Here is a 12,979-nt window from a genome sequence, read left to right as displayed (position 1 = left end):
AGTTATGTTTGTAGTTATAATGATTTTAATATACAGTTTATATCTTAATTATATACACTACAAACATAATTTAATATCGTATCGCAAAAATATTGATATCATTAACTTTGAACTTTAATAACTTTTTTATTTTTTAACTTAAATAAACAAATTTGATATCAAATGAAAGAACACTTTTCAAAGTTTATAAGTCAATAAATAAAATTGCATTAATTATCATATTATCTATAAAAAAGCATAAGAAGTAAGAAATGGTAAAAAAAGTTATGTACAAAAAGTATTTTCGTGAAATCAAAACTTTAAATATTATTAACAAAATAAAGCTATTAATTTAGTAAAAACAATATTAATATCGAGTATTGCCTCCGTTGGCATCAATCACAGCCTGCAATCTTCTTGGAACACTTTGGATCAGCTTTTCTGTGACTTCTTCAGGTATATTTTTCCAGACATTAAATAACGACTCTTTAAACGCAGAAAAACTTTTTCTTTCGCTCTTTGGCACACGTCTGTCCAATTCATCCCATAGATGTTCAATAATATTGAGGTCAGGGCTCTGTGGCGGCCACTCAAGTGTCTCAATTTGATTGTCAGACAACCATTTCTTTGCCAATTTTGATGTGTGCTTTGGGTCGTTGTCCGCTTGAAATAAAAAATCATCGCTTATTTGTAGATCTCTGGCACTCTGAAGCAAATGTGGGGTCAAAATATTGTTAACGTAAATGTAGCGGTCCATAGTTGATGGAATTTCGACCAAATGGCCAACTCCCTGGCCTGTCATACACCCCCATACCATAACTGATTTCGAGTGCTTCACAGTTGGACATATATTATCAGGATTAATGCTTTCGCCTCTCTTTTTAAACACTCGTTGGCGACGTTTAGTACTAATAATCTCAAATTTTGACTCATCTGACCACAAGACCTTCCTCCAGTATGACATAGGCATCCGGATGTACTTTCGTGCAAAGTCTAATCGTTTTCTCTGATTTGTTAGGCTTATCATTGGACGTCTTCGCGCAATACCACTGTAATAACCCATTTCTTGAATCCGGTGTCTAATAGTGTTTCTGTGACACAAAATGTTTCTGGCGGCCAACTCTTCCTTAATCTCATCGGTGGTCAACTTCTTATTTTTTGCCACAATTCGACTCAATATCCTGTCCTGTTTAGCACTGGTACATCTTTTTCGACCACTTCTTGCGAGATTTCTAACTGTCCCGTACTTTTCGACTTTCTTTACAATTGATCGGACAGTATTATCAGTTGTTGTAAACAGTTCCGCTATTTTTGCGTATGACTTTCCGGTGCTGACTCTCATATCATACATTTGTTGGCGAATTGCATCTGAAAATTCTTGTATTTTAACCATTTTTATGATAATCACTGCATTTACTGTTTATTTACGTGTATTCAAATTAATAACAATGCATTGGAATCAATTGGTCCCAACAATGTGTCTGAAATCACGCGCGTTTTAAAAACACGAAAATAATTTTTGTACCTAAATTATTAACACCTATAACTTTACCTTGATATATTTTGTTATTTAAACCATTGTTTTGACCATCTAGTATATCAATTTAATTGTGATTTATTACTCTATTATTTGATATCAAATTTGTTTATTTAAGTTAAAAAATAAAAAAGTTATTAAAGTTTAAAGTTAATGATATCAATATTTTTACGATACGAAATTAGATTATGTTTTTAGTGTATTTAATAATAGAGTTGATTGATTTATTATTAGAGTTTTGTCTAAAATTTATAGTTTAACTAACTGTTAGTATTGTTTGTTTGTTGAGATATATATATATATACAAAAAAAATTTATGAAAAATTGAATTTCTTTACATTATTTTTTTTATCAGTATTGACACAATTATATTACAGTATTTAATTAATTAATATTTAGTAATCAGTTATAATATATATATATATATTATTTATTATCCTCTAATAATTGCAAAAATTAAAGCTGATTAGAACTAATGTAATTAATATTACATACTATTAATGATTAAACATTTCAATATTGATAAATTATTTTTGTGTTTTTATTGTTTGTATAAACAAAAATACAAATAATGTAATATTAATGACTTTGTTATTGAAAATGATTTTTTTGCTTATTTATAAAAAAAACTTATTAATATTAAGTATAGATATTAAATGGTGAGAGATAGAGTGGGGGGGGGGGTTATATAAAATAAAATTGTTATTTTAGCACTATAGCAGTATAACCTGGTGGTGCCATTTTTTATATATGCCAAAAAACACTATTGCTTGTGGGGGGGTATCTGCAAACCGGACCATCAATTAAAACTAGTGGTCCAAACAGGGGTCCATCCATACCCAGTATATCAATCACTGATTAGATACCATCTCCTCCACCCCCAAAAAAACAAAATAAATAAATTTAATACTAATAAATACAGTTTTGTGATTATTTATTAATATTATATTTTTTTAAAAATCAAATAAATTTTGCTATTTATTAAAATTAAAAATATCTTTTCTAACTATTAGCACATAAAACTTGTTGAATGAATAAAAAAATATATTTACTGTATTTTATTTTAATCATTTATATAATTAGTGTTCAATTTTTTTATTTATTTAAATAGTTTATAAATTTTTTATTTATAAAAATTTATAAATTTAATGTATATTTATTGTACCAATAGTTACAAATAAATTACACAACTTGCAACCCCCCCCTTTTCCATCCCCCTCTTACAAATGGTTGTCCTCTTTGACCATTTGGGCGCACTTTTCGCCGATCATAAGTACCGGTGCATTGACATTACCGTTGGTAATGAGCGGCATAACAGAGGCATCGCATACACGTAGACCACTGATACCCTTAACCCGTAGACGTGGATCAACAACAACATCAGGGCTATCGACTGGACCCATACGACAGGTGCCGACTGAATGAAAGCCGGTATCTGTTTGCTGTTCAATAAGACATCGGATATATTCGGTGCAGTCATGTATCAGGCCGTGTGTACACAGTTGACAGCCCGGTATCGGACGTATGGGTTCCAAGTATTGGGCAATAGAGGAGGTCTCGAAAAACCGAAACATAAACTTAAGTGAATCGACTAATGCCTGATAGTCTTGGGTATCGTTAAGAAAGTTTGGATTAATTAGGGGATAGACATGTGGATCGGCTGACTGTAGCCGTACATAACCGCGACTACGGACCCGCTGTAGTATTGTATGAACAAAGAAGTAGTATTTACCGAGAAATTGTCGGTTAAACTCATCCCACTCTTGTTGGCGATCATAACGTATGATCCAATCGGATAGGTTTTCAGGGAACAGATAGAGACCGGTTTCAAAGTCAGTGTTCGGATAGTCTGAACCATCATTATCTGTATTGTTAGGTGTTGTGGACAAGTAGGTAATCGATCGGTAGTGTTTGGTCAATGGACCCCGATGATTGGCATAATATTCGTGCAAATTTTCCATAGTTACTTGAGCACCGGTACCGTACATGGATCGGTTATTATCGTTTAGCAGGAAATTCAATGAAACACCCGGATGATTTTGATAGTATTCGCCCACTGCCGGCAAATCGGCCAACACTGGTATACCAAACTTTTCTAACTGTTTACGCGGTCCGATACCCGACACCATCAGTATGTGTGGTGATTCAATGGCACCTATAGATGAATAGTAGATTTTTTTTGTATATACAAAATGTATACTTTATGTTAATTAATGTATAATAATTATATTCTTAATATTAATATTTACATACCGGCGCTCAAAATGACTTCACGGCTAGCATTAACTGTTGTCTTCCTATTATTTTTTTCATATTCAACACCGACCGCACGTTTGCCCGAAAATATAATACGTGTTACGTAAGCGTTGGCCAATATATGCAAATTATTTGGATACGGATTGGGATCGATATAAGCGTTTGACGCACTCGACCGGATACCGTCGGTACCGATAAACGCCTGGGCTATTGTAGTCCCTGATTGTTCCGCACCGTTAATGTCAATCGATTTGAAACCAAACTCATTGGCCGCCCGCTGATGTTTGGCCATTATTTCGGGCGGTTCCGACCACGAGGACACCTGTATCGGTCCGGTAGTACTATGATAGCTGCTGTTCGACAACATCGGATCCGTTTGATTCTCCCATCGTTTGAAAAACGGCAAAACCTCTGTATAGTTCCATCCCTGGGCACCGTATATGTTGGCCCAGTCATCGAAACACCGGCGATTGCCGCGATTATAGATCAACGTGTTTATTGATGAACTGCCGCCAATCAGCCGACCCCTGCTCTCGGGTATCCGTTGGTCACGAAAACCGATTCCGACCGCCTGTTCCTCATTTGTATAGTTCCAGTCGATGGCCGTACCGAAAAACTCCCAATAACTGCCACCGGGAATGTCGGTATTGCCGCCGGCAGTGTCACCCGCTTCCAGAAGCAGTACGTTTGGTCGTTGTTTAGTTTCGGCCAAACGTCGGGCCACTATCGAACCGGCCGAACCCGAACCGATTACAATAAAATCGTAGACGGCTGTCTGGCCAATTAGCTTAGTGTCTGTCTGGACAGATCGGTGTCGATGATAGTTGTCCAGTATATACAGTGCCACCGATAGGAACAATGGTATTACTACGGCACCGGTAGTAATCATTATTATGGGTTTGTAGTTATATTTAGTATTATTAGGCAATCTATTAATTATTATTATTATTATTATGTAGTTTAATTTTTTTTTTAAATAATTGAATTTTAAAAGTTAAAATCTAAAATTTTAGTTTAACTGATTGTCATTATTGTTTGTTTGTAAAGATTTATACTGTATATTATATACTGTATATATATAAAAAAAATTGAAAAATTATTTCTAATTTAGTATTTTATTATTATTGACACAATTATATTACAGTACAGTATTTTTATTAAATAATATTATTAATCAGTTATAATATATTTATATATAATTTATTTCCATATAATAATTGCAAAATTAAAGTTATTAATAGTTATATATTCATAAATTTATATTACATTCTATAATGATTAAAAACATTTCAATTTTGATAAATAATTTTTGTTTTTATTGTTTGTATAACAATACAAATGTTTGTGTGTACATGTATGTGTGTAGTAGTAGTAGTAATATTAGTAGTAGTAGTAAAAGTAGTTGTAGTGGATTATTGGCACATTTTATTGTATAATAATTTTTAATCAATTATTTTTTGTTGTTGAAAAAATTGAAGCTATAAATAATCATATAATATAAAACAATCTATTAAATAAACATTGAAATATTGATTAAAAAAATCATAATAATTTTTATTATTTTTTTATTGCTTGTACCCAGATAGTATTATTTATTTATGCAATATATTGTTTTGTTATTAATCATATGCACGTATTATTTATTTACTTAATATATATATATATTATCATTCAATTAACAATTATAACTATATTTATATTATATTATGATATATAAGTTAAATATTATAAAACATAATTGTATGTAATTTTGATTATAACTAATAAAAAAATAATTTATTAATATTGTAATATTAAATTACAGGTACATTGTTATTGAAAAAAATAATAGTAATTATCTAGGAAATGCTTATTGACATAAAATAAATAAATAAATGTAATAATTGCAATTAGTTATTATACAGTTAAAATAAGATTAAATTAGATTTATATATGCAGTATATTAAATATACAATATTTTTAAAAAAAATTTTATATTGAATGCATATTAAATATTAATAATTTATTAAGATAAATTTAATGTAAATCAGTTAGTAATGCATATATATATATATATATATATATATAGTATAAAATAACTTTAAATAGTTTAAAAGTAAAATAGTTAATGATTTTAATATAATTTTTATTTTAAAATAATAACTATATATACGGTATATAATCGTAATTAATTTATTTAAAAAATATTTTTAATTAAAAAAACATTTTGAATTAAATACACTATTTTTAATTTAAAAATATAGGACATTTTTTTCAACAAAAAAATAGTTAAATAGATAATATAATTGCTTTTATAAATAAAAAAAATAATTCAATAGACATTTTAACATTACTTAATAATCTTTAATTTTTTTGTTGTCAATCAATCAATAAACAATATTATAAATGTTGTTTTTTGAAAAAAATAATAAGTATATAATACAACATTTAATTAATTAAATAAATTGTTAAATAATTTTATTTTGTAAATACCTATATATAAAAAAAATCTAAATAATAGTACTGTATAATTAAAAATACTAATATTTTTATTATACTTAATTATTTATTTTTTGTATAAAATTACATTTCAACATGTAATACAAATTAAATTATATTCAAATAACTAATTGTAAGAAAAATTGTGTTAATTATTTTGACATTTAAAATAAATAAATAAAAAATAAATACACACTCAAACAAACTTATAGTGATCTTAAACTATTAACACATAAAAATACTGTATATTAAATATATAATAAAATAAAAAACTAAATTTGTTTTTAAAAAATTAGTTAATTAAAAGCACACATACACACACACACATACACACACACACACACACGTACACACACATATATAAATACACACACACACACACACACACACACACACACACACACACACACACACACACACACACACACACACACACACACACATACATACACACACACACACACACACACACACACACACACACACACACACACACACACACACACACACACACACACACACACACACACACACACACACACACACACACACACACACACACACACACAYACATACATACACACACACACACACACACACACACACATACATACATACACACACATACAAACTGTTTGTATGAAAGTTACTATTTAGATATTTTACTTTGAAATCTATTGTGTTTTTCAATGAAAAACGAGTTTTATTATTATTATTAGTATTATTTAAAATGAAATTTTTAAAAATACCTATAATTTATATTAATTGTATTAATTGCAAAATTTTTCAAATTTAATATGCAATTTTTCTGAGAAATATTTATAAATTATATACTGATATATATATAATCAATACTATGTTTTAAGTAAAAAGTTTTGGATATATTTATAAGTAAAATATTTTTTGTTTTTGTTTTTAAAAAATTACATCTAAAAAAATAATTATGTAATAGTTTGTAATTTTTAATAAGAAATTTAATTATTGGTTAGCAAATTTTGCATAACTAATAAATTATTTTTATATTAATATAAGTGTTAATAAATAATTATTTTATTTATAATTTATATATACTGTATAAGTATTAAAGTGTTAATAAATAATTTTCATAAAATAAAATAATTTTCATAAATAAATTTCTATTTAAAACAAAATAGATGTGCTATACATGTAACTGTGTTGGGAATCAGTTAGTAATAATAGTTAGTTAATAATAATAATAATAAAATATAGATATGATACCTACCGGTGCCGCTGCATTAGTAGTACCACTGTACCTATCAGTAGCATTGTTTATACTGCAAAACTATGAACGACACCGATCTATCCAAACAGACCGCGACCAGATTGGCCAGAATTACGATTTTATTGTAATCGGTTCGGGTTCGGCCGGTTCGATAGTGGCCAGACGTTTGGCCGAAATTGGTGTCGACGGCGGCGGCGGTTCACGGGTGAGTGTACTGCTTCTGGAGGCCGGCCAAACGGCCGGCGGCAATACCGACATACCTGGTGGCGGCTACTGGGAGTTTTTCGGTAGTCCTATCGACTGGAACTATACTCTGGACGAACAGCCGGTTGGTATTGGATTTCCGAATCGCCGGATACCCGAAAGTCGTGGTCGAGTGATTGGCGGCAGTTCATCGGTTAATACATTGATCTACAATCGCGGTAATCGCCGCTGTTTCGACGACTGGGCCAACATTTACGGCTGCAAAGGCTGGACCTATGCAGAGGTGTTGCCGTTTTTCAAGCGCTGGGAAAACCAGACCGACCCGAAATTGTTGGTCAGCAATGGCGGCACTTATCATAGCTCGCGTGGCCGTATACAGGTGTCCTCGTGGCCCAATCCGCCGGAGATTATGATCAGACATCAGCGGGCGGCCAATGAGTTTGGTTTCGATAGCACGGATATCAACGGTCCGCAACAATTTGGTACTACATTAGGCCAGGCATTCATAGGTACCGACGGTGTCCGGTCGAGTGCATCGAACGGCTATATCGATCCGAATCCCTATCCCAATAATCTCCATATATTGGCCAATGCCTACGTGACACGTATTTTATTTTCGGGCAAACATGCGGTCGGTGTCCAATACGAGAGATACGGTAGGAAACATACGGTTTATGCTAGACGTGAGATTATTTTGAGCGCCGGTATGCAAAAACAACTTTATTTTTTTATATATATATATAGTTATTATCCGAATCTAACTACAGGTGCCATTGAATCGCCACATATACTGATGGTGTCGGGAGTCGGACCGCGTAAACAGTTAGACAAGTTCGGTATACCAGTGGTGGCCGACCTGCCGGCAGTGGGCGAGTACTATCAAAATCATGCCGGCGTTTCGCTGAACTTTCTCCTGAACGATACCTACCGGCCAATGTACGGTACCGGTGCTCAGGTAACCATGGAAAACTTGTACGAGTTTTACGCCCATCATCGGGGTCCACTGACCAAACACTATCGGGCCATAACCTATATGTATACGCCAACCGTTTCAGATGAGGGACACGACTATCCGAATGTCGATTTCGAAACCGGTCTCTATCTGTTTCCCGAAAACCTAACCGAATGGACAGTACGCTACGACCGGCAACGCGAATGGGATCAGTTTAATCGGCAATTTGTCGGTAAATACTATTTTTTTGTACACACACTACTACAACGTGTCCGCAGTCGCGGTTATGTACGGYTACAGTCGGCCAATCCGTATGTCTATCCGCGTATTAATCCACGATTTGTGTCGCATCCGAAAGATTATGAAGATTTAGTCGATGCTCTGAAATATATGTTCAGATTTTTCGAGATCAGCTCTATTGCCAAATACTTGGCACCTATACGTCCGATACCCGGTTGTCGACTGTGTCCCGGTTTCGTACACGAATGTGACCAATATATCCGATGTGTTATTGAACAGCAAACCGATGTCGGCTTTCATTCGGCCGGTACCTGTCGTATGGGTCCAGTCGATAGTCCCGAGRCTGTAGTCGATCCGCGATTGCGGCTAAAAGGTATGGACGGTCTGCGTGTATGCGATGCCTCGGTTATGCCCCTAATAGTTAACGCCAACATCAATGCCGCTACGCTAATGATTGGCGAAAAATGTGCTCAAATGGTCAAAGAGGACAACTATGTCTGAGAAACGGGTATTTTTGTTTTTTATAATAAAAAAAATACAATTTTTAGTTGTATTATATATACAGTAAATTATAATTACATGTTATATATGCAGTTAATAATCTCAAATAAAACAATAGTTTTATTTTTTTTATATAAATTTGTTTTATTTAGTAATTTATTTATTAATATTTTTTTTAAAAATTATATCAGAATATAATTATAATATAATAGCAATAATAATTATTATTATACATTATATTATATAATTTATATACAATAATTAAATATATTATATTATCAATATAAGTCAATAAAAATTTAATAGTTAGATAAGATTTAGATTTCTAAATATTAAAATGATAATTATTTTTAAATAAAAAATAATAATAATAAGTTTCAATATACAGTAAATTATAATTATTATAATAATAATATTAAATTATATTCAAATAACTAAATAAAAAATTGTGTAAATTATTTTGGCATTCAAAATAATTTTTTTTTTTAATTTAAATACACATTAAATAAATATAATAGTATCCTAAAGCTATTAACACATAACTTATTTTTAAAATATTATTTTTTTTAATTCAATTTAACTAAATATAATTAGTACAATATAGTATATATATATATATATTAGTATTTATTATAATTAACAATTAAAACCTAATTTACACACACACACACACACACAAAATTAAATTTCAATATATATATATAATATATACTTTAATATATATATATATATTGATTAAATATAAAATAAACATGAATTCATTAGTCGATATGTTTTACCCATACAATAGTTGATGGATGCGGCGGTAAATATGAGAAATAAAAATATACTAACAAATAGCAAACAGCCGTACATTAGTATCAGATTAGACCATAAGTCAAACGAGTTGAACATAAAAAAATATAATATCATTACAGCTGCCAAACCAAACGTTAGCCAATAGTATAATAAAAGTTTTGACCAATAAGTCTGGTTATAGTCGGCAATTTGTGCGCATAGTTTGTCCAATAATCTAACCGGTAATAAATACGTAGGTTTAGGTAGTCGTCGACTATGGATAGGCGGCGGCGGCCGTAGCCGATACTGGTGTCTACGGGCTAACTGATCGTAGACTATCCATAGTTTTAATTTCAAATAACGGCACAGTATGTAAAAGTAGACTAACTGATAGCTGCAAACATTCCAGTAATAGGTACCCAAATAGGCATATAGTATGGCATTGGGTATACCATAGCCCATGACATAACTGGCCGGCAATCGGACAGAGTAGGCAACTAAGATAATTACCGCACACATAGGTACCAGTGTATTGTTGTTTAGTTGGAGAAACTGACACAAACGGGTCATCCATTTGATTAGTTTGACGATATCCTGGGGTTGGTTGGTTAGACCGACACTCATGGGTGTACGCAAACCGGACATCATTTGAAAACAATGCATAAATGTTGGTTCAATACCCCGACAGTAGTTATAGTAATAGGTTAGCTGCGACAGTACTATCAATACAGCCAACAATATGATCATTGCATTGATCAACAGTTTGTTACCCAAAATGTATGTCCATTCGCCTAACAGTGCAAACAGTTGCCAATTATCAGTATTAGTGTCGTCCATGAAAATACAGACAACCCGTTCGCATAGAAATACTAGAGTTATCGGAAATGTTATCAACGGTTGATAAAACCATTGTCTTTTTGGATACCAATCAGTGGCCAGTCTATCCATAGTTAAGCCAATACGATATAAATGATAGGCCGACCATTTGTAGCATACAATTGCCGGCAATAAGTATTTTGCGGAATAATTATCCATTTTTTTCTATAATAATAATAATAATAATAATAATTAAAAAAAACTGTTTTCTACCGTTTAGTCAAATGTCAAATAAAAAACTACTTAAATAAATGGTTTTATATTTTTTCATTTTATCGATTATGAGGTTATTTTTATTTATTTTTATTATCTTTAATCTTAATTACAGTAAATTAAATGATTATTTAAAATAATTGATGTACAGGTACTGTACTGTACGGTATATAAACATAATAATGTTTTACTACTATTGGAAATAAATACACATTTATTTTTTTAAAAAATAAATTTATTTATTTATTTATTTAAAAGTTTTATATATATATTTTTTGGTCAACTAATTTTATAATATTATAAAATCAATATAATATTACCAAATAAATACAACTGTAAACTTATTTACTTAAAAATAGCATTTTTTTTGTTTATCGATTTTTTTTTGGAAATTTATATTTTTTTCAAATAAATAATTTTTAAAAAAAAGTTATTTTTAGTAGCTATTAATTTTTGTAAATTATTTAAGTAAATAATGTTTAATAAAAAATTTATATCTTGTTATAAAAACAATAATAATAATAATACTTTTATCTAGTTTACTTTTTTCTAAACAATATAAATATTATATATAAATCTATAAAAAAAACATTAATGTATAGTAAAAATTATATTTTACAGATTTGAGTTAATAATTTTTAACAAAAAAATATATAATTTTATATATAATTATCAATAGTTATACACAATATAAATAAAATTTAAAAAAAAATTATAACTAATAGATTAATTAACTAATACAATACAACATAAGAAAAATACATTTATTAATTAAAATATAATTTATTTATATACAGATTTATTTTTGTTGTGTAAAACATTTTTTTAAATATAATTATAATAGATGGGAAAGCATGATAATAATATATTTTTAATTTATACTTAAAAATATTAATATTATTTGTTTATTTTTTACAAAAAAAAATCAAATTTTATGATAATAAAAAATATGTTTATTTAATAATTTATATGACTTATTAACTAAATGTGTTATGGATGCTGCAGTAAATATGATAAACAAAAATCCAGTCAAACATATTAATAGAAAATACCATAAAATTATTAATAATTTCGGACTAATCGATACAAACAATACGGTATGTATTAGCAAAACAATAGCCAAACCAAATGTCAGCCAAACGTATAATAAAAATTTAGACCAATAGGTTTGATTGTAGTCATCAATTTGTGAACATAATTGATTCAATGATTTCAATAATGATAATAATGTTGAAAATTTTTCATAATTTTCCATATTTTTATAAATCAATTTCAATTTAATTGCCAAATACCTGACCAGTATATAGAAATAGATAACCTGATAGAGTAGGCAACTCCAAAAATGACATGCCCATAGAGCCAGTAGTAGACAATTGGGTAGCAATAAGATTATGGCTAAATAGTTAGCTGGCTGTTTGTGTTTCATGGCTATCATTAGCAATAGTCCGGCACCGGTAGGCGATAGTAATTCGCAAACTAGCTGACAACCCTGGCATAGTCTACGAGTCATATTGATAAGCTTATGTATCTGATGGTAATCATGGAGGCCAACACTTGCCGGCGACCGAAAACCGCCAATCATTTGGAAAATTGCTAAAAATTTCGGTTCAATAGCCGACCGATAGTTATAGCGATAGGTTAGTAACGATAGTATGTGTAATACGGATAACAAGGCCATCATTAGGTTAATCATGTTTTTTGTACCCAATAGGTAGGCCCAGTC

General features: G+C 30.2%; 2 protein-coding genes across 2 annotated transcripts; one reads left to right on the top strand and one right to left on the bottom strand.

The window, feature by feature from the left end:
- Positions 1 to 2,725: 2,725 nt before the first annotated feature.
- Positions 2,726 to 4,670, bottom strand: LOC128953535 (glucose dehydrogenase [FAD, quinone]-like). The gene is made up of 2 exons (XM_054299021.1): positions 3,770 to 4,670; positions 2,726 to 3,671 (listed from the first exon to the last, which is right to left on the bottom strand). The coding sequence occupies exons 1-2, from the start codon at positions 4,659 to 4,661 to the stop codon at positions 2,737 to 2,739; spliced, it is 1,827 nt and encodes a 608-aa protein (XP_054154996.1). The 5' UTR covers positions 4,662 to 4,670; the 3' UTR covers positions 2,726 to 2,736.
- A 2,812-nt stretch (positions 4,671 to 7,482) lies between these two features.
- LOC128953504 (oxygen-dependent choline dehydrogenase-like) lies at positions 7,483 to 9,394 on the top strand. The gene is made up of 2 exons (XM_054298987.1): positions 7,483 to 8,401; positions 8,465 to 9,394. The coding sequence occupies exons 1-2, from the start codon at positions 7,483 to 7,485 to the stop codon at positions 9,388 to 9,390; spliced, it is 1,845 nt and encodes a 614-aa protein (XP_054154962.1). The 3' UTR covers positions 9,391 to 9,394.
- The last annotated feature ends 3,585 nt before the right edge of the window (positions 9,395 to 12,979 follow it).

This window comes from Oppia nitens, unplaced genomic scaffold (assembly GCF_028296485.1).
Source record: "Oppia nitens isolate AA-2021 unplaced genomic scaffold, nextdenovo-longstitch-racon4-pilon3 scaffold22_pilon_pilon_pilon, whole genome shotgun sequence".
In the NCBI taxonomy this organism is placed as follows: Eukaryota; Metazoa; Arthropoda; class Arachnida; order Sarcoptiformes; family Oppiidae; genus Oppia; species Oppia nitens.
Note: the sequence above shows the minus strand (reverse complement) of the source record. Positions and strands in the feature narration are given on the sequence as shown.